General features: G+C 39.4%; 1 protein-coding gene across 1 annotated transcript in view; it reads left to right on the top strand.

Annotated features, from left to right (window-relative positions):
• dync2h1 (dynein cytoplasmic 2 heavy chain 1) overlaps nucleotides 1-26856 on the top strand; it is a gene marked incomplete in the record, with an annotated part of 109720 nt that overhangs the window by 1229 nt on the left and 81635 nt on the right. The window contains 33 exon segments of the mRNA XM_023961587.1: nucleotides 217-355; nucleotides 2746-2864; nucleotides 3119-3263; nucleotides 3974-4119; nucleotides 4209-4295; nucleotides 4981-5115; nucleotides 5716-5829; nucleotides 5910-6021; nucleotides 6280-6404; nucleotides 7901-8076; nucleotides 8383-8578; nucleotides 8654-8749; nucleotides 9486-9647; nucleotides 9732-9830; nucleotides 11490-11629; nucleotides 11879-12107; nucleotides 12588-12715; nucleotides 12912-13027; nucleotides 13248-13375; nucleotides 13608-13757; nucleotides 13865-14070; nucleotides 14271-14426; nucleotides 14521-14635; nucleotides 16435-16605; nucleotides 16973-17131; nucleotides 21057-21125; nucleotides 21303-21457; nucleotides 22620-22752; nucleotides 23697-23814; nucleotides 23917-24029; nucleotides 24103-24216; nucleotides 24599-24749; nucleotides 26425-26630. Coding sequence (XP_023817355.1) covers nucleotides 217-355; nucleotides 2746-2864; nucleotides 3119-3263; nucleotides 3974-4119; nucleotides 4209-4295; nucleotides 4981-5115; nucleotides 5716-5829; nucleotides 5910-6021; nucleotides 6280-6404; nucleotides 7901-8076; nucleotides 8383-8578; nucleotides 8654-8749; nucleotides 9486-9647; nucleotides 9732-9830; nucleotides 11490-11629; nucleotides 11879-12107; nucleotides 12588-12715; nucleotides 12912-13027; nucleotides 13248-13375; nucleotides 13608-13757; nucleotides 13865-14070; nucleotides 14271-14426; nucleotides 14521-14635; nucleotides 16435-16605; nucleotides 16973-17131; nucleotides 21057-21125; nucleotides 21303-21457; nucleotides 22620-22752; nucleotides 23697-23814; nucleotides 23917-24029; nucleotides 24103-24216; nucleotides 24599-24749; nucleotides 26425-26630 — 4608 coding nt within the window.

Genomic DNA, 26856 nt, shown 5'->3' with positions numbered 1-26856 from the left:
GATGTGTTACATTATGTTTCTGCTTGCATATTAGCCAATAAATGTGGGGATAAAGAAGACTTTTTTCCTGGAAACATTCTAAATTTTATGGATAAAAAATGTTATAATAATCAAATTGATTAATCAACGAATATAGAAAAAAAGATTTTAGAAAATAAATGCCTGAGTTTTTTCCCTTTTCTTTGGCTTGTCTAAAACCTCTTTTCTTCTCCCAAGGATGAGCGCTGGCGTTCAGCGTTTGACCCGAAGTTGGCAGGCCTGCTTAGTGAACTGGAGCTGGGCCTGGGCTCAGTGGTTCGCAGCTCTGGAGCAAAGTCGTCCGTGAAAGAGGGCTTTATGGAGGAAGAGGTTCTGGGTATGTCGGTTTTTTTCATTACATACAGGCTCCCCTGGGCCTGTTGGGGCTCGTGGAGGCCCTTGGGGGCCGGTGAACGTTTGTGTGAAAGTAATAACGTTTGGTAGTGTCTGCCAATCAGGATTAACAGGTATATTTGCTGGGGGGGGTCCATCAAGTATGCTGTAATTTAAAATAAAATCACCTGGACATGATTAACATGTGAATTTAACAGTCAGTGGCCTGCATCTATATACATTATAAACATGTTGAATTATTTTTTAGACACATTTAAAAACAAGCAACAATTGGCAGTGTTACAATAACTCTTTTGTAAAAGTGTGAAAATATTAAGATTTATTAAAACTACTGCAGCTTCACAACTCTAGACAAACAGTTTTTCAACAGAACTTTATTGGAGAGTCATCATGTTTCACTATATATTGTAGTATGTATGTATGTATGTATGTATGTATGTATGTATGTATGTATGTATGTATGTATGTATGTATGTATGTATGTATGTATGTATGTATGTATGTATGTATGTATGTATGTATGTATGTATGTATGTATGTATGTATGTATGTATGTATGTATGTATGTATGTATGTATGTATGTATGTATGTATGTATGTATGTATGTATGTATGTATGTATGTATGTATGTATGTATGTATGTATGTATGTATGTATGTATGTATGTATGTATGTATGTATGTATGTATGTATGTATGTATGTATGTATGTATGTATGTATGTATGTATGTATGTATGTATGTATGTATGTATGTATGTATGTATGTATGTATGTATGTATGTATGTATGTATGTATGTATGTATGTATGTATGTATGTATGTATGTATGTATGTATGTATGTATGTATGTATGTATGTATGTATGTATGTATGTATGTATGTATGTATGTATGTATGTATGCAGACAGATGCAACAAATAAAACTTGAAGTTGAATTGATTTCCAACATATCAATTTAAACCATCACTGCAAACCCAAAAATTATGGACTTTCATTCAATTAAAATATAAAAACAAACAGCTCTAATAAGTTCTTTTCATTTTCTTTTAGCATTTTTCCAGTAGAAAATTACGTTTTTAACCTGAATTGAGCTCTTTTCATACTGACTCACTGATGTGACTGAATGTGAAGACTAGAGACCCAGCAGGAAGATAACTTTAGTAGAGAGCCAAGGTCCCAGCATCTGTTTAACGCTCAGAATGAAGGTAGAACAGAATTTAAACGTTGTTCCAGAGAATCAACCGGAATGGAGCAAATTCTATGCTGCAAAAGACCAAAACGAAAAAGAAAATTAAGAAAAAGACACTTTGTTTTGTGTTACGAATACTTCAGATTATTTCTATCATGATTTTATGTTGTTGCTCTCCCTGCATGGACGTTTGAATCCTTTATAATGAGCTTCATGACCAGAACTGCTTGTTAGGACAGGTGACGGCACATTTGCTGTGAGAAAAATCAAAAATTCATATTTTCAGATGTTATCAACACTATTATTCAGCTGTGACAACAAAGTTTGTGTTTGAGGAAAACATTTCGACATTTAAATGAAAATTGAATTAAAGACAAACAGAACTCCTTATCTGTCCCTTTTAAATAAAATCATGAAAAACCTAATTTAAAGCCCTTTTGAAATCTAGACTTCATGTTATTTTTAAACACGCTAATCTATGCAGAAAAACACAAATCTTTTAGTTTTTTTTAACAAAAATAGAAAGTTATGCACCATAATTGGAAGGAATTAAGCACAGTTGAAGTTTGTTGCTCCTTGATCTGACTGTAACAAGCTAGTAGTGGATAAACATAGCTGAAGTGTTTTGTTCTCCTCTTTAGGTGTTTCCTAGCGTCGATGAGGTGAATGGTAAAAGGCTCCACAGCTGCCCATGGCATATACTGTGTGAACATGTGTGTGTATGTCCATAAAATAGAGGGGGCATGACAAAATAGTAGCCTTTGAAGCCTCAGAGGAAACTTTCCATTAAAGTTGCATATTAAAAAATGCAGACTGTAATTGTAAATATTTTTCATAAATGTTTGCTTTTTAAAACAATTATGCATAATGATAAGAAAGATTTATTCATTTTTATGGAAACTGAGATCATCAATCTAAAATTAATTAAAATAATGGATGTTAGTTTATTTATTTATAACTGGTAATTTTGCAAATCTGATAAAAGCATTCAAATGTTTTAGCTGGTTTTCACATTTCTACAGTGAAGAATTTGTGACAACCATCTTGATTCTTATAAATAACCAATAATTTCTAGTTATTTTTTTAAAGCATACATTTTTTCGCACCATGGAATAAAAACTAACAAGCTCAAATACTATTGTAAAACAGGATTTAACTGAAATAACATCGCCCCTTCTGCAGGAATTCTGACCCCCACTGATGAGTTCCAGTTCTGGAGGGAAGTTTTAGAGTCTGCACAGAAGAACAGCGTGAGAGAAAGAGCCACATATTTCACTGAGCAGTTCAAAACCATACAAAAGGTAGGAGTTATAACCACAATCAAAAAGTTTATAATTTGTTGTTGTCTAATCAATAAATCCACAGTGAACAAATCAAGGCGTTTCACACTAAAAGATTGTTTGGTATGAAACTCTAACATTGGAAAGTTGTGGTGCATTGGAAAGAAAAAAGCCAAATTAGAAACTGATATTTCACAACGCTATGAAGGAAGAGGAAGCAGACAAGAATAAAACATGACTCAATGCTTTCTATTTCTGACTCTGTGTTCCTCCAGGAGTATGAGGGTCTCGATGCCTTGTCTCTGTCAGATGTTGTGGAGCTGGTGGAACAGAGTAGAGAAACTCTGGACGATGTCTGGAGGCAGACAGAGTTCCAGCCTTACCCAGAAGCTCGCATGGTCCGACTCATGGATGTCATTGGTGGGAACCTGCCAGAAGCACAATCAGGAATTGAAATCAAATGTTTGCTGATGGAGTTTTTAGGCAAAAGACGTCGAGTGTGCCGTACTTCTGTGGTTTGAGATGCAGATGTTTGTGGAACTGAAACTCAGGCTGTTTCCAAAGAAAAGCTCCGTTTGAAGAGCAGTAATAACAAAATAATAAAGCCATTTAGTGAAATGTTTTTCAAATATGACAAACTTCTAAGAAATAGAAAAATTACTAGTTATTTGGGTTTTCTTAAGTAACTTCTTGCATCCACGGGGGTGCAGTGGTTAAAGTCCCGGCTACGGGACCTGAAACAGAACACCAATGGGGGACCTTTCTGTGTGGAGTTTGCATGGTCTCCCTGTGCATGCGTGGGTTCTCTCCAGGGTCTCCGGCTTCCTCCCACCGTCCAAAAACAAACTTCATAGGTTAATTGGTTAATCTAAATTGTCCATAGGTGTGAGTGTGACTGTGAATGGGTGTGTGATTGTGGCCGTGCAACAGACTGATGACCTGTCCAGGGTGTCCCTTGCCTTCGTTCACGAGTGGCTGGGATAGGCTCCAGCAGCCCCGTGACCCCGAAAAGGACAAAGTGGATTTGGAAGATGAATAAATGAATTCTTTAGCATTTAAATTTGTACTTCTCTACCTGCAACATTAATGTTTATGCCATGTCACCTTTAATTCTTGTTTTTTTGCACAAGGTGGCGCCCTGGGAAGATACGTTCAGCGGAAACTGAGTGACTCCAAGGTTTTTGAGGAGCCGTTTGCTTCAGTGAGAGACAACCTCAGGATGGCAATCTCCATCTGTGAGCATTGGGTGACAGGATGCGAGTTTTTGACCGGACAGGTACAAAATGTTGGAATCTGTTGCTGTTCAGCGTCACCTGAGCGGACGATTTCCCGTCTCTCAGTGACCAAAACGTCCTCTGTCACCAGGCGTGGAAAAAATACTCTCCTCATCCATGGAAGGGAAGCAAGCACTGCCCACAGAGCCTTGACTGCCTCCTGAAAAGACTCAATGAGGTGAGACTTGATGGCTTCTTGTGTCACTGCGATGGTTGAAAGGCCTTGCCTTAATGTTGCTTTTACAACAGGAAGACAGGAACAAAAAAAAAGTATGATTACCAGTAAAAGTATCATTTATTCTGTTGTTGACCTTTTGACACATCCCCTCAGCCGTCGTCGCAGCGAATCAGCTTTCACAGAGTTGCACAGGTGGTTTGGCAGAGATTTTTACACCTGATGCCCTTCCTGACACAACCCTGTATTTTAAAAAACTAAACCAACAATTGCAGCGTAATTGGATTTTTTAAGTCTTAAATCAAGTTTTTCTATTGTCAATAGTATGGAGCAAAAGGATTTTGACCTATTTTAAAAATAATTTCTAGATCCTAGTTCTTAATGAGACAAAACATTCTTAACTGCTGATATTTGATAAAAGCTGGGAAAGATGTAGAGCAAAGAGAATGTAAATCAACTTTGAACCTGGTAAAATATCTTGAATGTCTTAAGACAAGGATCAAATAGTTTGCCGTGAATGGTTATTTTGTTGTGTGCACCATTCAGAATAATATGGATTTAGGGCTTTTTTTTCCACACCACATCATTTTAATTGACTACATTAGAAATCAACTGAAATTTAACACTTTAGAACAAAGTTGTTCAAATACGTAAAACCTAAATAAACAGTTTTCTTTTCTCTTTCCAGGTGGTGACTCTGCGCGTTGTTCATGAAAAACTTTTGTGTTTAGTGCCAGGAGGGAAACAGCAAGCTCTCACCTCAGATCGTGTTTTTGAACCTTTTATCGGACTCAACCCTTTGCATTACAATCCGTACACTGAGGTGGGTGGTTTGGACTCCACATGCATGTTTGTGTTAAATCAGTTACAATTACAACCAAGTCCAAAAACCGTATCCATAGATTTTTAGTTATTCTGAAATATTCTCTGAGCAATTTTAAGACAAATGCAAAAACCTTTATTTTCGTAATGAGCTTTGTTTTCTTCTTGAAGCTGTTGAAACCACAAAAATCTGTTTTGTACTGTAACACTCATGTCTGGATGCTAGAGTAAGTAGGTGTTTGTTAAAACCCATCTTCTTTAAGAAAGCCTAAAAATAGAAATCACGTTGGTTGCTCTCCAAAAAAAATAACTTTTCCTTTGACAGACTGTTGTTGAAAGTAAAATGAAGCTCCCATGAATCATAAACAAGTGTCCTCAAGCTTTATGCAGTGACTGTGGCTGAAAGAGCGTCATAAGCAAATGCTGCAGATGCAAGTTGTCCTCATTCTTCTGCTTTTCTGATAGTAGGAGAAAAACCTCTACCCCTTTGTTGTCTATTCCTTGGAACTTATACCCACTTTACAAGCCTTGATTAAGTTAATGGTTGCTATTCCCTGAGGTTCTTTCTGTTCCTAAAACTGTTTTTTTTTCTCCCCCACAGCCTCTGTGGAAAGCAGCAGTGGCTCAGTTTGAGCGGCTGATAACTCCGTCAGAGCAGGAGGTTGCTGGGAGACTAAAGGCCTACATTGCTGACGTGCAGGACAACCCACAGCAGGTAGTGAAACACGTCACCTCCGCTACGGTTTGGAACCAGATGTCTAGGCATCAGTGAAATCGTGTGTGCGTGTTTTCCAGCTGTTACAGGTGTTCCAGAAACACAAGGAGTTGATCAGACGACCAACTATTAACAAAGAACTGCAGACGGAAAGAGAGATGCTTCTAGCCAGACTCCTGGACTACAACAAGGGTACAAATGTTTGCAACTGTGTTCATTTTTATTGTCAAGTGTGGATGACAAAATAAAAAAAGGAAACTCACTTCACACACTTATTTGACCAGAAATGAAGCAGTTTTTAATGCAGCCCTTGAAAAGCAGAACAATGTACAGAAGGGTTTTTCTGGATAACTTTCCCAGCTGACGATTACGACAAGTTGAGTTATAAATGTTAAAGTGATGTGTTTACACTGAGGTACTTACCTTCTTTTTTTTACCTCTCTGCTTCAGGCTTGAAGAGTAACTTTGAGAATTGTTGCCATGGTGGTCCTGGCGACAAGTCTGGCCCCCTCAGTGGCAGGAACCTCCCTGAAGTTGTGAACAAAGTAGTTTGGGTGCGGCAGCTCACACACAAGGTAACTGGGAGTACATGTGGCTGGACCCCAGACAATATTAATTCCTGAGAAAATTAGTGGCATTTGTCCCAACTTCCCTCACAAATGGATATGGGCTGTCTGCGGGCAAAAAATGGGAAAATCTGTCTGGTGGCCTGCAGGAAATATCAACCATTTGGTGGAGCTGTAGAGTGAAAATAATAAAAAAATAATTCTGCAGTCATGCTGCAGGCAGCAGGTTGTAGTGCACATTTATACAATGCGCAAGAATGAGTAAGGGTGAAGTAGGTGAGATGCAGGTGAGTGACCCAGTGAACTGTGCAAGGAGCCTGTTAGTGCTGTTCACATGGGAGTGTGCGCTCCTTGTAAGCAGCTGGACTTTTAGAAATTAGGACATTTAATAATGCGAGTTTAGTTTTAGTGGAAATCCTACAGACGCTTACACACACAGGCACACCCCACACGTGCAGCATTCATGTGTGGTCAGTAAAGAGCCAGTACTCCTACCTTACTTATGACTAGAGTGTGGCGTAGGGACACCGTACAACAGCATTACCCGTACATTATAAGTGCATATGACTTATATTAGCTTTACAAATACTACAAAAACCACATCCACAACAATGCTTTTTTGCTCCATTTTCATAATGTCCTTTGAGGTGGCCATACGAGCTTCAACGGAACTGCAAGACACACCTGTGCTCCCCTCCCCTCATTGACTCATGAGAACTGCCCTGAGTGGCCCCTCCCCCCTGGTATTTCAAAGAGGATGTACCTGCTGGCTCCAAGAAGCCAAAATCCCATAGACTTCCATAAAAAAATGAACAGCTATTACTCTGTCATTATTTTTGTCAGTGTAATTCTTAAAATATTCTTGCTCTGTTGCCTTTTTTAACATGTTCTTGATCTTCATTTTTTTACCATGTTTTTTTCTGTAGTGCAATCTAAATTATAATCAAGTTATGATGATGACCAATTTGATGCCTCAATAAAAGTAAATGGTGTCAGCTGGCCCACGTTCAAAACGTTTGATTGACAGATCCTTCATAGACTGCTTTCAAGTGGTTGAGAGGGGTGTGGCCTTCCAACAAGCTCACTCCTGATTGGCGAGCGTGGTTGCCCTAGAAATGTTGACTCAGACAGACTTGCACCAATTACTCATTACTGGTGTCAACTTGCTCTAAAATGGCGGTGTCCTTGTAGCAGACAAATGGCGACTGAATTAACTTTATTTCATTGGAGCTGGAAGTAAACCATTTTCTATGGGTGACGTCACACTCATTCCAGTTCTCATATACAGTCAATGGGTCCAATTAGGCTGCAGCCACTTCTCCCTACAACCTTCCACAAACCCGGACAACTCAATAACCGCAAAACTCTTACGGGTCAACCCCCCTGTACAGGTCTATGTGATTAAGGCTAAGAAAATGTTGACATCACATCATTTAGTTGCAGATGCAATGTCATTAATATGTTTGTATTTCTCTTGTGTTCATGTGTTTTCATGATAACTCCAGGTGGAGGATTCTGTCCGCATAGCAAAGGCTCTGCTCTCGGATCTGTCTGGATTTAAGACTTTTGTGCATTTCTGTGATGACCTGTCGGAAGTCCTGAAGGCATACGAACAGGAGCAGTTTGAGGACTGGTCAAGAGATATTCTCTCTGGACTGGCTGATCCAAAGTCTGGAATCAGGTTTGAAACCCCTGCAAAGCACATAACTAGAGCAAAGAAAAATAAAGACATATTTCCTCCATCCATTCATTCATTTTTGAATCCCGCTCAATCACTTTCGGGGTCACAGAGATGCTGTGTTCAGCGTTTATTGCAGTGGAACACAGAGACATACACTTTAGAGTCATGAAATGTGGTTTCTCCTTAGAGTGATGCTGAGATGTTGTAATTCTTTGGTAAATTGTAACTTCTGTTTCCGACTGAGATGAATACATTCTGGTCAAATGTGATTTTAAAATCTACGGTTGTGGTTCCTTCCCCGTGTAGTCTTCAGGCCAGCAGCCGTGTGATGGACCTGGACCACGCAGATGGTCGGTTGAAGATCCACTACTCGGACAGGCTGGTCAGTCTGCTCAGGGAGGTCAGGCAGCTTTCCGCTTTAGGCTTTCCCGTCCCAGCAAAGATCCAACAGGCGGCTAATACAGCTGACAAGTTCTACAGAGAAGCCATTATTCTAAAACAGGTGAGAAGTAATGTTATAAGAAACCTTAAAAGTTGTGGATTAATGCATGAATAAACCACTGCTGTTGTGTTTCAGGTGGCCAATTTCTACAACACCATTGACCAACAGATGATTCCTTCTCAGAGACCCATGATGCTCAGTCTTGCTCTCGCTTTTGAACGGGTCATCAAGGTACCTCACAAAAAAATCCTACCAAAAATCAAGAAATTTACCTTCTATTTACAACTAGTGTGCCTCCATGTGACCTAAGTGAAGTAAAAATGCTTCTTTCTAATAATTGAAAGACCCATTCCAACGAAACAGCCGTTGTTGGTTTTTTTCAAGTTCTTGTGGCATTTTTTATGATGGGGGACATATATAAAAAATATGTTAAAATTTGTATTTTTTCATTACAACTGTTGGTAATCAGGCGAAGTAGAAAAATAAGGAGTTTGTATCTGGCTCAAAACTGTACGGCCGGATATATCCAAATTCCTTGCTGTTTTTTTTTTTATGCACCGGTAATGTAAGGTTGGGGGCTGTAAGTTAATGGGAGAGTGTAAAAAGAGAGCTCTCAGGAACAGGGAGAGGAAGTGGGGGTGAGGTTGCTCTGCACCAATAGTGCCGTCACACAACTCAGAGAAGAATTTATGATTATCTCCTGCCGCTCTGCAGAAACTATGTCTAAGAAAACAACATGTTTTTGCATTTTCGCTAAAAACTATATGATCGTCATAAAAGACCACTGCGAACAGTTTTACAGTACAAAATGTTTGTAGTGGAACTTAAATATTTTCAAATAAGAAAGATCTCAATGGACCGATTATTTAACATAGCTAGGAGTGAAACTTTCTTTGATATACATGAATGAACAGTACAGGACTGAAGGGAGCAGTGGTGATGCTTTTGGTGCTCTTTTCTTTACTAGAACCCTCGATCCCTGTCAAAGGAATCAGGCGGTAAACTGCAGATCACCTGGGATAACCCCAAAGAGTTAGAGGGTTACATCGCCAAGCTGCAGTCAGCTGCGGAGAAACTGTCCACTGAAAACAGGAAGTTACGAAAATGGCACACCGACTTCATCGACAAGGTGTTTTTTTCTGCCGCTCTGCAGTGTGTTAGAGACTTTACTTTGTGCTTTGATCTTATTTGTCCTCTGGAAACTTTCTCCCAGGTTGTTAGTCTGATGAATGTTGATCTTCTGAGGCATCAGCAGCGGTGGAAGGATGGCCTTCAGGAGCTACGCACAGGCTTTGCCACTCTTGAAGCTCAGGTACCACAGAGCGACATCTTCTTGTCCTGCACCTTTGTTAACATAACCTTATTTTAAAGCTTACATTATAAAAACACATACCCACTGGGCATGCACACATCTAAATCATGGATCGTCTGATGTTTACGTCTATAGATTTGTATCAAATGTCTAACAGACATCGATTCATAGAGGTGTATTACACATTGCCGTTTATATCTTTAGCAGACAACTTTCCAATAGATAATTAAGTCACTGTCCCATCATGCCTTGGTGCTGTAAACAAGCTGACAATTTGTCTTTAGGAGTGTTAGGGGGTTAACTAAATAGGGTAATAAAAGAACATATAGGACAGTTTAGAAGGTGCATAAATGGTGGCCATTAGAGGCCATATTTCAAACCCTCAATAATGCAATGAAGGACAGTATTTGTAAAGAAGCAGTATTTGTAAAGTAAAGTAAAGTATTTGTAAAGAAGCAGACAAAATTGAAAATACTAAAAGACGATCTGATTGTGTCTAAAAATGGGATTGCTCTTGGTGAGGGGGACTACTCAAAGTAGTTTAAGTATATAAATACATTTAACAAAAGAACGGTGGCACAGTGGTAAGCGCTCCAGCCTCACAGCAAGAAGGCCCCCGGTTTAGGTCCCGGCTGGGGGACCTGAAGCAGAACACTAATGGGGGACCTTTCTGTGTGGAGTTTGCATGTCTCCCCGTGTATGTGTGGGTTTTCTCTGGGGCCTCCGGCTGCCCCCCACCGTCCAAAAACATGCTCCATAGGTCAATCGGCAACTCTAAATTGTCCATTGTGAGAATGAATGGGTGTGTGATTGTGGCCCTGCGACAGTCCAGGGTGTCCCCTGGCTTCGCCCGTAAGTGGCCGGGATAGGCTCCAGCAGCCCCGTGACCCCGTAAGGGACAAAACGGAAGAAGATGAATGAATAGCAAAAGGAGGAAATATTTCCACTTCTTTGAATGTAGACATTTGTGATTACTAGTTGTCTGTGAACAAAATCACAAATAAAACTACCGGTAATTGTAAAATTGCGATCTGTACAGTGGTGCCAGTGGTTACCACCCTCGCCTGACAGCCCCTGGTCTGGGCGCTGTGGTATCCTTCCACAGTTCAATCACTGCTACATAGGTTACCCAGTGACTCTAGATTATCCCTAGGTTTGATCGTGTGTCCCTGCAACAGACTGGCAACCTGTCCAGGTTTATCCTGCCTTCACTTACTAGTAGCTGGGATAGGCTCCAGCAACACCCATAGGGATCCAAAAGGGATTTAGCAGGTTTTGATTATGGATGTAAAATTGCAGTGCTTATTTTAGATCTGTTATTTGTTTAAAAATAAAAAAAATACTTTAAGAAACATCTAAAAATATCCAGAGATTAGATGGTCATAAGTAGTTGTGTAGGAGATCTCTATATGCAGATATCTTTCAGAACACTATTGGTTTAAATCATGGATTTTTTAAGAGCCTAAACAAACAGAGCTGAGTCAGAATTCACCTATAAGCTTCAAAAACAACCACTGACACTTGTACAGATCCATTAGTTTGATCCGGTAAATGTTTTTGATTGATTCAGTTGGGAAAAGCCTCTGAAAATTTTACTCTGGAAATTCCACCCGTGTTGATCTCCACCAGTCACAGGACTTTGCATGTGTTTGTCTGCAGGGTTTCAGGTCGGATGACATGCGGGCGTGGCGTCTGCACTGGAACCATCAGCTGTACAAGGCTCTGGAACACCAGTACCAGACTGGATTGGAAGCCCTGAACAAAAACTTGCCTGAAATACAAATCGACCTCATTTTCAAGTCAGTGATTTTAACTTTCCATTGCTGCATTTTTGTAACTTTTTTTCAGAGGGTTTGGTTTTTTTAATGTAATTTTTCTCCTCAATTTAAACCACCAACAGAGCTGCTTCCTTTTTTAACCCATTTTTAACCCAAGATCTTGTGATCTTCTGTCTCCATTTGCTTGCATGTTTCATTTTCTACTATTTCTAAATTAAGTGGATGAGATAAAAACCAGCCTTGTTTTGATGGATCTTTATGTCTTCACAGGCAGGGTCGTTTACAGTTCCGTCCACCTTTCGAGGAGGTCCGAGTGCGCTACTTTAGAGAAATGAAGCGTTTCATCTCAATCCCCAACCAGTTCAAAGGCGTCAGTGTCCAGGGGGAGGAGCTTATCTTCACCATAATGATCGACAAAAATGCCTCAGGGTTCCTCACCATTTTCAGCAAAGCCGAGGACCTCTTTAGCCGACTGCAGGCCATACACCACAAGTTCAAGGTGCTCGAAAACACAAGATCCTCTCAAAATGAGTCTTTTCAGAAAACCCTGTTTTTGTTTTTTTTTTACAAAGAAAGGATTCTGGTCTTTACTGAAAGCATTGACATCCTTTGTAGTCCAGTCTCATACAGTAGTTAAATGCTTACTTTTAGAAATATTATTACCATTTGTTATTTTCTTGCGGTAAACTCTTTGACTTCATCTTATGATATAACAGTAATCCACTTCTTTCTTTTTAAAGAGTCCACTTTAACCAGTCTTTGTTTTCATATTCCCCTCTAAAATTCTGTGAAATCAAGTCGCAGAATGAACATGTCCTTTTCCTTTTTGTCTAAATCATGCATTTCTAAAGCCTTGGCTGATGTGATGCTTCTCTTTTTTTCCCCCTTTAGTTAATCTTCATCATAGTTATTTTTATCATAAATTTGAACTCGTGGAAAATGATGTCTGGCTGTGATAATGTTTGCTATTGTGTTGTAGGAGTGGGTGGTGCTGGGCCAGGTGGATTTAGAGAAGTTGGTGGAGAAGAATCTGACGTCAGTTCAGGACTGGGAGAGAAATTTCAAAGCCCTAAAAGCCAGAGGGAAAGAGTCAGAACGCCTGCCCAGGTAAACAGAAAGACCGGCTTAGTTTGAGCAGCTTAGGCTGTAGTCACAACTGTCCTTATGGGAGGATACGTGCAGTCTGAGTGCCAAAAATTGGCAAGCCTGTACGACAAAGCTGACCATTCAAGAAAAAAAGACACACATAGAAACTGTAAATGTTGACTGCTCCTTAACTTTTAGTATTTTATTTTTCAAATAGCCAGGAGAAGGTCGACTGCATTACAGTCAATTGTGAGCCAGTCAAAAGCACAATTGATGATTTGATCCAAAGGCTGTTCGACATGCTGCTCCTGTCACTCAGGAAGTCTATACAGGGTAACTTCACTTCAATTTACCAGCTTGTTTTGGGATATTTTGCTCCTGTACAAACACTCTTGCCTAACTTTCATTTAGTTTCCTTTTTTTTAATTAAACATGTCTCCTCTGTAGGATAAATACATTTTAGACTGTTTTATTTTCCTTTTCCTCTCTGTGACATTTTTCCTTTCAATTTCCCTTTTCACGTTTTAAATGCTTCATGTCGTGTTCCTTTCAGGTCACTTGCAAGCCATAGACAGTTTTGTGTCTGAATCTATGGAGGCCTTGTCCACTCGTCCAGACAACCTGGAGGAGATCGGAGCAGCCAATAGCAAATATAACCAGATACTCTCTCGCAAGCCTGAAGTAAGATCTGTAATAGTTAGCAGCTTTACAAGACAAGGTTTATGAGTTTATACATGGTGTCTTTTGTCATTTCCCTATTGGTAAGACTTGGATAAATCATTTCCAGTAGCTTTCTTTTGGCTTCCTAATAAGATGGTTTTGTGAAAGGACTTTTTCTTGATGTTTGTGGGACATATCAAAGTTTTTTTTATGGAATTGTCATGAAAAGAAGCTTAACATGATGTGTGTACAGATGCTGCCGCAGTTCCAGTGTGCTGAAGAGAAGAACCGCCTGCTCCGTGCTGTGGCGGGGGCGGGTTTTGACTCCCTGTCCTCATTGAGGTCCAAGTGGGACAAACTGGAGCTGGTCATGGAGAGCCACCAGCTGATGATTAAAGAACAGGTGACGCCAGCTCAGATCGTCCCCCACCAACCGTCTCCCCCTTTTCATTGTTCTCTCCCAGGTATGCGGAGCTGCTCAGATTCATTCATGCTTTGCTTCCTTCTCAGGTGGAGGTCATGCGGAGTCATGCAGCAGGACGGATCAGCACCTACAGGGCAGATCTAGAGCGTTTTCAACTTCGCTGGGATCAGCTTAAACCCAAAGATGAGAACCTTGAGGGAGGGGATCATGCTGCCCTGCTGGCATGTCTTCAAACCATCAGGGACAAACAGCAGGAGTTCCAGGAGCTGGAGCTTGTGCGCAGCAAACTGCTGTAAGTGTGCTGTCATCTTCTGTATGTGGGCCAAATATTTATGGGAGTAACTTTAGTGTTACTGATGACCATCATCATGTACAAAGAAAAATATTTAGTTTTTATGGTGTCATAATAGGATACTTCAACTTTTACTAATAACTACCTGTTTAAAAGCTTATCCTAGTATTTTTGAACATTTATTTTTCTTTTGTCTGCAGTGAGGACTGCACATACTTTGATCTCGACCCTCCAGACTTCTCCATGGCGGAAGAGATAAAGGTGGACATGGAGGAGCTGAGTCAAACGTGGAGTTTGTATGAGGAGTGGCAGCAGGGCTTCACTGATAAGGCCCATGAGGACTGGATCACATTCAGGTCCTGGACTTGTTGGGATTTGATTTATTTTTGAAGAAATTGTTTCTTCTGTTGTAAATAAACGCGCCTTTTTCTTTATTTTTTGGATATACAGGAGTAAGACTTACGTTTTTGAAGAGTTTCTGCTGACATGGCAGGACAGATTAAGGAAACTAAAGCAACCGACTTCCATGTCTGTTAAACTTCAAGGAGAAGTGGATAAATATAAGGTATTTAGAACATTTCAAGTTATCACTCTTCTGTTTACTTTATTTTATTTTGCCATATTTGTGATTAATCTCAAATACGGGTAGTTTGTCCTGTTGCTCATTTGTAGTAGTAGCCACACATACTATTTATAAATAAGTCGCTATGTGTGGCAGTTTCCCTTTACTGCAGCTTTTATTCTAATGAAATGGCTGCATTTTTTTGTCTTTTTTAGAACTTGAATGAGCCTAAATCTCTCATCACAGATGGGTTTCTTTTTTATAGCTTATTAGCACTTATCAGAGATTAGTTTAGTGCCTCCAGCACATCTGAAGGTTTGACAAACACACTGGATGAGAGTTGCCAGCAAAAATTCCATAAATTGTTAAAATGCTAGACAGTGATGGACTTTTAGACACAACATGACAGTTTTAAACTCAAGGAAAGTTATGAAACTTCATATCTATTCCAGACTACTTGTGTTTAGTAAAAATATGTTTTGTTTTATTGACAAAGGATAAATCAGAAGCCGTTAAATAAGTTACAGCAATTTTTTGTTGTAGGATCACGTCATTCCCAGGTATGTTTTAGAGTCACCAAAATAAAAAAAGAAGTAAAATTATATTTAAAGTAGTAAATTTACGAGAAGAAAATAGTAGATTTACGAGATTTAAAGTTGTAAATTTACGACTTTAACTCTAATAAATGTGCAAGTTTTTCATGTAAATTTACGAGATTTAAAGTAGTAAATTTATGACTTTCTTTCTCGTAAATTTACGTGTTTTAAAGTGGTACATTTACGACTTTTAAAGTCATAAATTTATTACTTTAAAACACCTAAATTTACGATAAACAAAGTTATAATTTTGGCCTATGATTTTTAATGTAATAAATATACAACTTTATTCTTGTAATTTAACAGTAATGACTTTTTTCTTGTAAATTCACGACATTAAAGTTGTAATTAAAAAAAAAGAATGTTTGTAAAACTCCGTTGTACTCAGGAAATTTTATGTTTATGCAATGTTTATGTGAGAGCTGCCCATTCAACTTCAAAGAAACCTTTCATATTTCAGTGTTTTTTTAAGTCGCTCTTTTGATGACTGTATATGAGAACTGGACTGAGTGGCTCCTCCCCTCTGGCATTTAAAACAGGAAGTACCCTCTGGCTCCAAGAAGCCAAAATCCCATAGGCTTCTACAGAGAAATAAAAAACTATTACTCAGTCATTCTATTTTTCAGAATAACCATTCTTACTCTGCTACTTTTTTAACATCGTCTTGATAGTCCAGTTTTTCCCCCCATGTTTTTTCTGTTGTTCAAGTTGTTCAAGCTATAAACTGACCAATTAGATGCCTCTGTAAAAAAATTGTGTTGTCTGCTCGCCCCCATGTCCGAAGTTTAAAAGGTTTGGTTGAAAGATTTTGTGTAGCCAATGACAGCAGACTAAAATACTTATTTAATACGTATAAAACACATAAAAACTGTAAAATTCACCTTCAAAAAATCTAACGTTCGCTTTCAAGTGGTAGGGTGTGGTCTTCCAACAAGCTCACTTCTGATTGGTTAGAGTGGTTGCCATTGAAACATTGGTCTCAGTCCAGTTCGACCAATCCCTGCTTTCTGACGTCGTCTGGCTCAAACATGGCGGTGTCCATATTTAGAAAAAAATGGTGACTAAACTGACTTTATTTGGTTGGGGCTGAAAGTGAACAGCTTTCTATGGGTGATGCCACTTTCACTCGGTCCAGGTCTCAGATACAATCAATGAGTTTAATCGTGTTTGTTTTTTCTAATCTCACTGCTCTCATGTTTGGTCCAGAACATGGTGCCCGTGCTGAAGTATGTGCGTGGGGAGCACCTGTCTCAAGACCATTGGTTGGACATGTTTCGCATGCTGGGTCTCCCACGGGGGACAACCTTAGAGAGGCTTACGTTCAGCGACCTCCTTGCAGTGGCAGATACAATTGTAGAGAAGGCAAAGGAACTCAAGGTTTGTCCAAACCCACACGTTTACGTTGACAACCACTCAGCCTGCAAGAAAGTCTGGTAAAATTGAGTGCCGCACAATGACTGATATGGACAACACTGCTGATCAGGATAGGAGATTATTTCACTGTCAACACAGCATCTTAAGAGCTTCTGATGATCAATAATTCAAGCTTAGATTTTGTTATGTTAAACAAATCCTGTAATGTTAAAATAATAATCTGATTCAAAAAGATAATAATAAGTTTGGAGGGTGTGAGCTTAAACTTCACGTCAAGTTGTTGCTATGCTAGTGCTAACAGCTAAAATATGTTATCTTTAGTGCCACAGAAACGATGTACAGTATGTGTCTCTGTTTATTTCTTTTGTAGGACCTGAATAGCCGCGCTCAGGCGGAAGTGACAATCAGAGAAGCCCTTCGGGAGCTGGATTTGTGGGGAGCTGCAGCCTCCTTCACCCTCACTGAGTACACAGACAGCAGCGGGCGTACGATTAGCCTCATCAAAGACTGGAGGGATGTAGTCAGCCAGGTAAAGCAACTCAAACCCACTGGAAAAATTAGCTGGGGTTGTATCAGATTTCCTTCATTTAATATGGCGTATGCCATTTTTTCGGGGTATCCGAATGAACCATTCCAAAATCTAGTGCCCTGGAATTTTCCAAGAATTCTCTGTAATAAACTAGTGTGCATTGATGGACACTAGATTGGCCAAATAAAGACAATTGGACAATTGAAAAATTTGAGTACATTTTTTTATAAATCATCCAAGTTTTCATCATCAGAACACAACTAATTTATAAGTTGTCTTCGTAAAATGTTCATATTTATCAATTCAATTCAATTCAATTCAATTTTATTTGTATAGCCCAAAATCACAACAACAGTCGTCTCGATGGGCTTCGAAGTAAAACATGAAATCAAAAGGATCACGAATACAAAGAGTTCAATAGAAAAATACTAAAATGAACTAACAAACTGACTAAGCTATACTGGCATCCCTGCCCTTAGACCCCCCTTCGCGGTAAGGAAAAACTCCCAAAAAAACCGGATTCCGGAAAAAACGAAGAAACCTCAGGGGTGCCCACATGAAGGAGGGATCCTCCCCCAGGACGGACAGGCGATTTACCAGAAATCTTAGAGAAGAATTAACTTATCTAAATCTACAACTACATACTCGGTCAGGTACAGAGCAGAGACGAGCCAGAGATGAGCCAGAGGCAGGATCCACAGCCAGGTGTAGGAGCAGGAGCAAAGGCGAGGTAAACGGTCAGGAACTGGAGCACGGATGAAACAACTGGAGTCTGGAAGCACTCCCACTCCCCAGGAGGGGAGAGGAAAAGAGGGACAATACATGAATCGCACTGCACCAAACAGAGGCATGGAGAACTAAATGATAAATTATGATCAAGAATAGAGGAGAGGAAGGGTAGAAGTAAAAAAGGAAAGAGGACAGAACCCCAGTGCACCATAGTTACCCCAGCTTCAACTTCTAGCAGCCTTTTAAAAGAAATAGTTATTATTAAGTTTAATTTAAACAAACTAACATTAAGTTAAATAATCTCTGAATACTAGCTAGTCTGACAATAAGCCTGTCCAAAGAGGAATGTTTTCAGTCTAGCTTTGAATGTAGAAACTGAGTCGGCCTCTCTTACATGAGCTGGGAGTTTATTCCATAAGACAGGGGCTTGGTGGCTAAACGCTCTACCTCCAACCGTACTTTTACTAATTCTAGGAACCACAAGCAGTCCTGCATTTTGCGAGCGAAGTGTTCTGATTGGTTGGTAAGGGACTATGAGGTCCTTAATATAGGACGGGGCCATTCCATGTAAGGCCTTATAGGTTAACAGGAGGATCTTGAACTTAATTCTAGAATCAACTGGGAGCCAATGGAGCGAAACTAACACAGGAGTGATGTGATCTCTTCTGCTGGTTCCAGCTAACAATCTAGCAGCTGCGTTCTGAACAAGCTGGAGACTTCTTAAGGAACTCTTAGGACACGCTGCTAACAAGGAGTTACAGTAATCCAGCCTCGACGTAACAAATGCATGGATGAGTTTTTCAGCATCACTCTTAGAAAGTATATTTCTGATCTTAGCAATATTTCGCAGGTGAAAAAAGGCAGTTCTACATGCCTGAGATATGTGAGCCTTAAATGATAAATCCTGGTCAAGTAAAACCCCAAGGTTTCTAACTGTGGAATTGGGGACTATACTTATACCATCCAGGGAGACTATCTGAGCAGACAGAGCATCTCTGAGGTTTTTAGGACCAAGTATAATGACCTCAGTTTTTTCTGGGTTCAAGAGGAGGTAATTAATTGTCATCCAGGTCTTGATGTCACTGATGCAGGCGTTCAGTTTCTCTATCTGGTCATTCTGGTCAGGCTTCATGGATAAATACAACTGCGTATCGTCGGCATAACAATGAAAATTAATGCTGTGTTTCCTGATTATGTTTCCTAGGGGTAACATATAAAGCGTAAACAGGATCGGTCCCAAGACTGAGCCCTGTGGGACTCCATAGTTGACTCGAGTGCACTGAGAGGAATGGCCATTTACATTAACGAACTGATACCTATCAGACAGATAGGATTTAAACCACTGGAGAGCAGATCCTCTGATCCCTATGTCCTGCTCTAATCTATGGAGTAAAATACCGTGGTCGATAGTGTCAAAGGCAGCACTGAGGTCCAACAGGACCAGAATTTATCAGGCTTTTTCTTCGTGACATCATATTTGCTGTTTGAAAAAAACAACTGGTGACATTTTGTTCTGAGAACTGGAGCGAGTGAGTTTGACGTCATCCATAGAAAATGACTTAGTTCTGGCTCCAATGAAATGAAGCTAATTTAGCTGCCATTTTTGTGTGGAATGGACGCCGCCATGTTGGAACCAGATGACACCAGTAAGCAGTGATTGGTCTGAGTTGGTCTGAGTCTTCATTCCTATAGGAACTACTCTCACCAATCAGGAGTGTGCATGTTAGAAGACCACACCCCTTCCACTGAAAGCTGGCGCGGGAGAATCTGTCAGTCAAATGCTTCAAACATTCGACGTTACACTGCCTACTTTTATTGAAGGATCAGATTGTTTAAAAAATATTTCCCTGCCAGCATCTTACACCCTGCAGTTATGTGCTGGATTGTTTCAGGCGCCTCTTTGCACAGCCTACACCTTGGGTCTTGTCTGGTGTGGTAGATCTGAGCCTCTATGGCTCTGGTGCTCAGGGCTTGTTCCTGATCTGCCAGGATGAGCGCTTCAGTACTGTCCTGTAGGCCAGCCCTTTCTAGCCATTGGTAGGACTTCTTGATATCAGCCACTTCAGTTATGGTCCGGTGGTACATCCCATGCAGGGGTTTGTCCTCCCATGAGGATCTGTCCTCCAGCACTGTATCCTCTGCTCTCCATTGTCTGTGACATTCACTGAGCACACTGTCAGTTGGGGCCTTGAGCTTGATGTATTCATGAATCTTGGATGTTTCATCCTGGATAGTGGCTTCTACACTCACTAGTCCTCTGCCTCCTTCCTTGCGGCTAGCATACAGTCTCAGGGTGCTGGATTTGGGATGGAACCCTCCATGCACGGTGAGGAGCTTTCGTGTCTTAACATCCGTGGTTTGTAACTCTTCCTTTGGCCATCTTATTATTCCTGCAGGGTATCTGATAATTGGCAGTGCGTAGCTGTTTATTGCCCTGTCTTATTTTTGCCATTGAGCTTGCTTGTATTATAATTATTAATATGAATATTATTAATTAATATTCCTTGTATAATGCTTTCCAGAAAGGTTGTTTTGGTGGAGAGCTGCTGAAAGAAGCTAGCTGTGCACTGCCAACTTGTGTTTAGGGGTTTAAGTAGAACCCAAATGTAAGACGCTGAACTCAATGTTTGCTTATGAAAAAAATTTTTTTTTTTAATAGTTGAATAATTAAATAGTTGACAGGACATACCGGTGGTTTATCCATAGTGGCAGTAGTTGTGGGTGGTTGTGAGCAGGATCATTGGGGCGGAGCAACCCCACCCCCACATCCCATCTGTTTACATGGCCCCCTGCTAGCTTACAGCCCCTCACACCCCAAACCTAACGTTAGCGGTACAACACAAAAACAAGCATTATTGGAGCTATCCAGCCGTACACTTTTGAGCCAGATGCCAGATCAGACGAGGAAAACAAAGATGTACATGAATCCAATCGTCTACAAGTGAATGCATCAGCATGGAGCAGAGCAGGGAGCGTATGTCCTGCTTTTTCAAGAGACATTTTTTCATCTGCTCCTGATTCACCATAATATCAATATAGAAATACTATGAAATGCAATTTAAGCCTTATTTTCTTTATATATGTTCTACATCATTTAGAAAAAAGCCACAAGAACATGTTAAAAACACAATTTTCATCCGGTTGGGTCTTTAAGGAATAACACACTCTCCTCTCAAAATTCTGCTTATCTATGCAGGTTGGAGATAACCGCTGCTTGCTGCAGTCTCTCAAGGACTCGCCTTATTACCGCAGCTTCCAGGACAAGGTCAGGCTCAAATGTTGAAAGAATCTGAAGATCTGGAGGTGTTATTTTTGGTGCCAGATGTATTTTCCTTTGTCAGCTTAATGAAATGGTTTTTTGTTTGCATTTGTTAGATTTTATGATCAATTTTTGGAGCCTGTCCGTGTTTCTGTGGTACTAACACTTGGTCTATGTGTCCAGGTCAGTCTTTGGGAGGTCCGCCTGTCAGACCTAGACGAGTATTTGCTTAACCTGAATGCCATCCAGAGGCGCTGGGTTTACCTGGAGCCCATCTTTGGACGAGGAGCTTTGCCTCGGGAGGAGGCCCGCTTCAAACGGGTTGATGAAGACTTCAGGTCCTCCTTTGACATTTTTTTCATTATTACCTCATCCACAGTTGGGGGGGAAAAAAAACATCTACATTGGTTTTTCAATTAATTTGTTCTTCAAAAAAAGCTTTGAAGTTACTTAATAGCTATAAGAACTTGAATCTGCTGTTTGCTATTTCTGTTTGAACCTTTATTTCACAGACAAAAACTAGAATGATTGTTCTTCCCAAAACAAACAAACAAATTGGATCAAATGTCACGTGATGAGCTGCCAGCAGCGCAAAGTTGGAAGCGAAGCAAGTTTAACGCCATCTTACATCACCTTCTTTTTATTAACACTTTTTAATCATCGGGGAGCTGAGAATATTAGCTGTTGCCGTGTTCCTGGAGGACTCTGCTGGATGTCTGTGATCTTCACGCCCTGAGGCAACATCACATGAGAAACCGTCAGTCAGTGGATCCAATCAGCAAAGTCGCACAGGCGTGGGAGTAAATTACGAAACCATTGTCAGTTCTGCAGTTCGCCACTCCAGCCAGAAATGTAACGTGAAACGGATTTAAAATGAATGCAGAGAGGAAGTCGGACATAAACTCTTTGCAGCGATACAAGGAGGTTCTCTTTTCCACAAGCCTATCGCAGGTTGACTCTTGATTTAAGGACATGCTGCCCATTAGTAAAGAATTGTTTTTTTTTCTTGTGCGGGACCTTTTGTTACTACGGAAACACTTTAACTAAAAAAACAAAACAATCAATAAAGTATCTTTGTCTTATCTTATCTAAGACAATGTTGGCTAACTTACAAAGGTGTAGATATTGGTCTTAAACTAAAATTTTCTATCATGTCATGAAGCAAAAATCAGATAAAACTGTTGTTTTGATGAAATTTTGCCTGTTATTATACTGAATTTCTGATTCATTCATGATGGCTTTAAAAAACACACAAACCCACACCCCAGAAACATGTGCTTACATGAAAAAATGTCTCTCCCTTTATCTCTGAATCACATTCTTAATTTGTTCATTTGGACATTTATTAAAAAAATGTTCTCTTTACTTGCATTTAATAAAAAAGTTTGCTAGTATTCATTAAATCATGTTTTTTAGGGTTATCACTCGAGTCACATGTGGCACATGAATTCTACAGTGTTCTGCACAGTAAAATAGGGATTTTCTTCATGTATGTTACAGGTCTATAATGTCTGATATCCAGAGAGACACGCGAGTGGTTTCCCTTAGCTCCAGAGCTGGCATCAAAAGCTCCCTTGTGGCCATACTGGATCAGCTGCAGCGCTGCCAAAAGTCCCTCAATGAGTTCTTAGAGGTACGAACACGATTTCAAGTCTTAAACCAGGAGTCTGCAACTCTGTCATTTAGGATCTCTGGCTGAAGAAAAAAAAATAAAAAAAACAAAAAACAAAACTTGGGTAACTTGGTGAGCACTTATTCAATTGTACCTAGATATATTTACCGGTATACATTTTATGGCTTGGCTCTTGAACCAGTTGCATAAACAGTTGGATTTTCTCTAAACCTCAGGTGACAGAAATTGTGTGCTTTAACAGAGTTTGCCAATTTTTAAAAACTCAGCAAGATATTAGTAAAAGGTTTTTTTTTTGTAAGCTATGTTTATTTTTAGAAAAAAAATAAAAGCATATTATTTTATGCTGAACGACATTATTGTTATCCAAAGGGGAAAATATATATTTTTACAAACTTCATATACTTTCTCTGATGGATCATAAACCAAGGAAGTCCTGTTTATTATCAGGTGAAGAGCAGCAGTAAGTAGAGACAATTATAATGTCCCACCACAATAAACACAATTTAAAAACCTATTTTTTAAGTTGTGCTGTTTACATTTTTTCATTGGAGTAAAATTGCTGCAGTAGAATGATCCTCTGTTTCACTGTGTCTTACTTAAAAAGAAACTTATTTGTGTCTCTAGAAGTTACAAAAACAATATTATTTATTACTTGTTTGTTATTATTATTATTTATTACAAAAATGCTATTTTCTCTTTCTATGATTTTATCTATGCCAAAAAAGCAATAATTCATCATACTTATAATAAAAGTCACAACAACATAAAGACAAAGCAGTGTTGTCTTTTTTAAAGGGTGAGTTAGATCTTAGAGGCTCCTCCTGGGTTTGTGTCTGTGAAGAACACACCCGATTGGCTCCTAAAGTGTTGATGGTTGCAAACCCCTGTTTTAAAACAAGGTTAAAAGCAGAATATGTATTTCCTAAATTGTATTTGTGTGGCAGGAGAAACGATCTGCATTCCCACGTTTCTATTTCATTGGAGACGATGATCTTCTGGAGATTCTGGGACAGGCAACCAACCCAAGTGTCATCCAGTCACATCTGAAGAAACTCTTTGCCGGTCAGAGACATTTATCCCATTCGATTTTCTTTTTCTAATGCAAATGCTATACGACAATACAAATATTATTGCGTATGATTGTTTTGTGTTTCACCTGCTCAGGTATCCATAGTGTTGTGTTTGATGAACAATGCCAGCACATTGTGGCCATGTGTTCTCTGGAAGGAGAAGTGGTACCGCTCAGAACTGCTGTCCGCATCTCCAGCCTTGTTGAGGTGAACTAGAAGTTTGGGAGTTTAAAGCTTTTTATTTAGAGGGGACGGTTAAACGGTATTTGTTGTGCTAAAGGTGTGGTTAGGAGAGCTGTCTGTGCAAATGAAGGAGACCCTGAAACATCTGCTGTATGAGTGTCTGATGGCGGTGAAAAAAGGAAACGTCGACCCCTTGCGCTATCCGTCTCAGGTGAACCAGACCTTCTTTTTGTATGTTCGGCATTTTTTTGATAAATGATTCAAATTTGTTTACTATCCTATTTGAATTTTATAAAAACAGTAAGAAATACCACAGGAAAAAAAGGTTTAAGACGAGTTAAAAAATATAGAAATGAAATGTGTTTTATAAGCAAATAAGTGAAAAAAAGAAATAGAACAACAGTAGTAAAATTTATCTTGGTTAGATTTGTAAAAATAAGTTATTTTCTGCCCTGTAACTAATGAGTTAGTTTTGCCCTAAATCAAGTCTAAAATGACATTTAAACTAGATACTAGAGACAAATACTTGGTGATATTTTGTGTTGCAGAAATGTCATAGAGATATTTGATCGTATTTAAACTGCTTTGTGTAGATTTTGTGTTTAGCTGAGCAGATCCAGTTCACTGAAGATGTGGAGAAAGCTTTAAAACAACAACATCTGCATCAGCTGGAACTTGAGCTTAACAGTAAATTGGAGCACTACACCCGAGTGGACACCAACTCTGATGATTCTCCTAACACAGGTTAGAGGGCTTCTTTATGTGTCCCTGCATTGTTATGTTATAAAATTACAGTTTCCTACCAAAAATTGAGAAATGTACCTCTCTCAGCGTCTACTTTTGATTGCTTTATATTTTTAGGAATATTTATTTCAGTGATAAAAGGAGAAAAAGAAGTTAAGATTAATATATTTAGAGATTCTGTGCAGATATTCAGCCTTTGGTCTCAACCAGTGGTTTTATGCTTTTGTTTGATGTCTTTTGCTCTCGTCGTCGTAAACAAACTTACATAAAGGTATTGTTTCTTTCTCTTTGGGCTTTAAAGGTTCAAACACAGCTCTCTAACTTCAGCTCTATGTTTTATTACACAAGTACACTACTGTTAATAAATTACTTAAGCGACAGTGAAGATCAAGAGGAGAAAAGATCATAAAGCACTATTTTTGCCACGATGTGAAAGACCCATTCTTTCAGTGTTTGTTTCATTGAGAGTCAATAAAATGTTCACAAGTGTTTGCTTTTTTGGGGACGCTCCGTCACCATATTTATGGCTCGTGAAGGTGGGGGTTACTTTGGAACGCCTGACTCTGTGAATGTCTTTGCGGCCGGTGAGCCGGAAGAGGCTGCAGAGGGGCAGTACCCTTTAGAGCACTGCATGCAGTCACTGGCATACTAATTTAATCACCCGGGGCTGGATATATGGCAGCATAAAACATAATGGCTGAGTTTGCCCCCAGAACTAGGATACAAAAAAAGACCCTAATATTTTTATGGAGTTTTGTTATCCATGCATGAGATGAGTGGCTCCTCGGTGAAGCTTCAGCTCCTGGGCTGCAAATTGCTTTGGTTAATCTGTAAAATACATTTTCAAATTTCTTTTGTTCTTTTTTTTTTTTTTTTTGTCACGGACTATGAATATTTTACAGTTATGGTCTATTTTGTGATTGTTGTGTAACCAAATTGTGTTTATCTTTTAAAGTGGCTACAATTTTCATGAAGACTTGAAAACAACTCATTATATTACCGACTCCTTTAAATAAAAGCAGGTGTTTGAAGAGGCCTCCTGGTGCTAATACTAATTAAAGCTTCTAAAGTATTGCAGTGAAGCAGGGTAATCTCTTTTCTGGCCATCATAAATGGGCTGTGAACCCAGAGGGGGGGTGTGTGTGTGTGAAAACTTTACTTCACTTTGGCACGGAGACAAACAAGTGCTGGACACATTTGGCAGATATTTTCCATCCAGGGTGACGCTGACCTCAGTGGTGCTTTCCTGCTAGAGATGATGATTGCAGCTTCGAATGTTACACAGGTTTTAGGTGTGATTTTCACATTTTTGTGATGGATGATTAATGTGGATTAACAAAAATGATTCAGGAACAAATTATTCAAGTTTCAAATCTCTACATATCGTGGAAAATTACCTGAACACCAAGCAGGCAATGTACTATGAAAATTAAATAAAGCTGAAGCAAAAGGATTATTGTTCATCAAAATAATCTATATATAAGGATTAAATTAAATCAAAATCATTTCTTGAGAAGACGTAAAGGTAACATAATAGGTTATGGGCAACATCCTGCACATTGTACACCCATACAGTGTTTGTGAGCTACATAATGTCACTGAATAGAGCCTTTTTTGTTATTTTCTGTCATTTAGCTCAATCTTCTGTCCTGATTTTCATGTTGTCTCTGTTTAGAGTCCGTCATCTTACAGCTGAAGCTGAAGGCTTTGATCCTGGACATTATCCACAACATCAGCATGGTGAAGCAGCTCAACCAGGCAGGCGTTACCAGCACTGACGACTGGGCCTGGAAGAAACAGCTACGCTTCTATATGGGACCAGACAAATTCTGCCACATTCAAATGGTGGATGCACAGTTCAGCTATACTTATGAGTATCAGGTGTGTACTTCACATCATTGCATGCTCCCATGTTTGTTTGAACACCTAAACACTTTCTCTGATGCATTCAGGTTTCAATTTAAATGTCTTTAACATGTTTTTGTGGCATTTTTTGATGATGTTTGAGATGTTTAAAGAAAATCGAGCTCCAATTTTAATTTCTGAGTATTTCTTATTCTAAACCGTTGTGAATCAGGAGCAGATGGATACATTGATGTAGAATAAA

The sequence above is a fragment of the Oryzias latipes genome, chromosome 13 (genome assembly GCF_002234675.1).
Source record: "Oryzias latipes chromosome 13, ASM223467v1".
Lineage (NCBI taxonomy): Eukaryota > Metazoa > Chordata > Actinopteri > Beloniformes > Adrianichthyidae > Oryzias > Oryzias latipes.
This window is presented reverse-complemented; position numbering and strand designations above follow the sequence as displayed.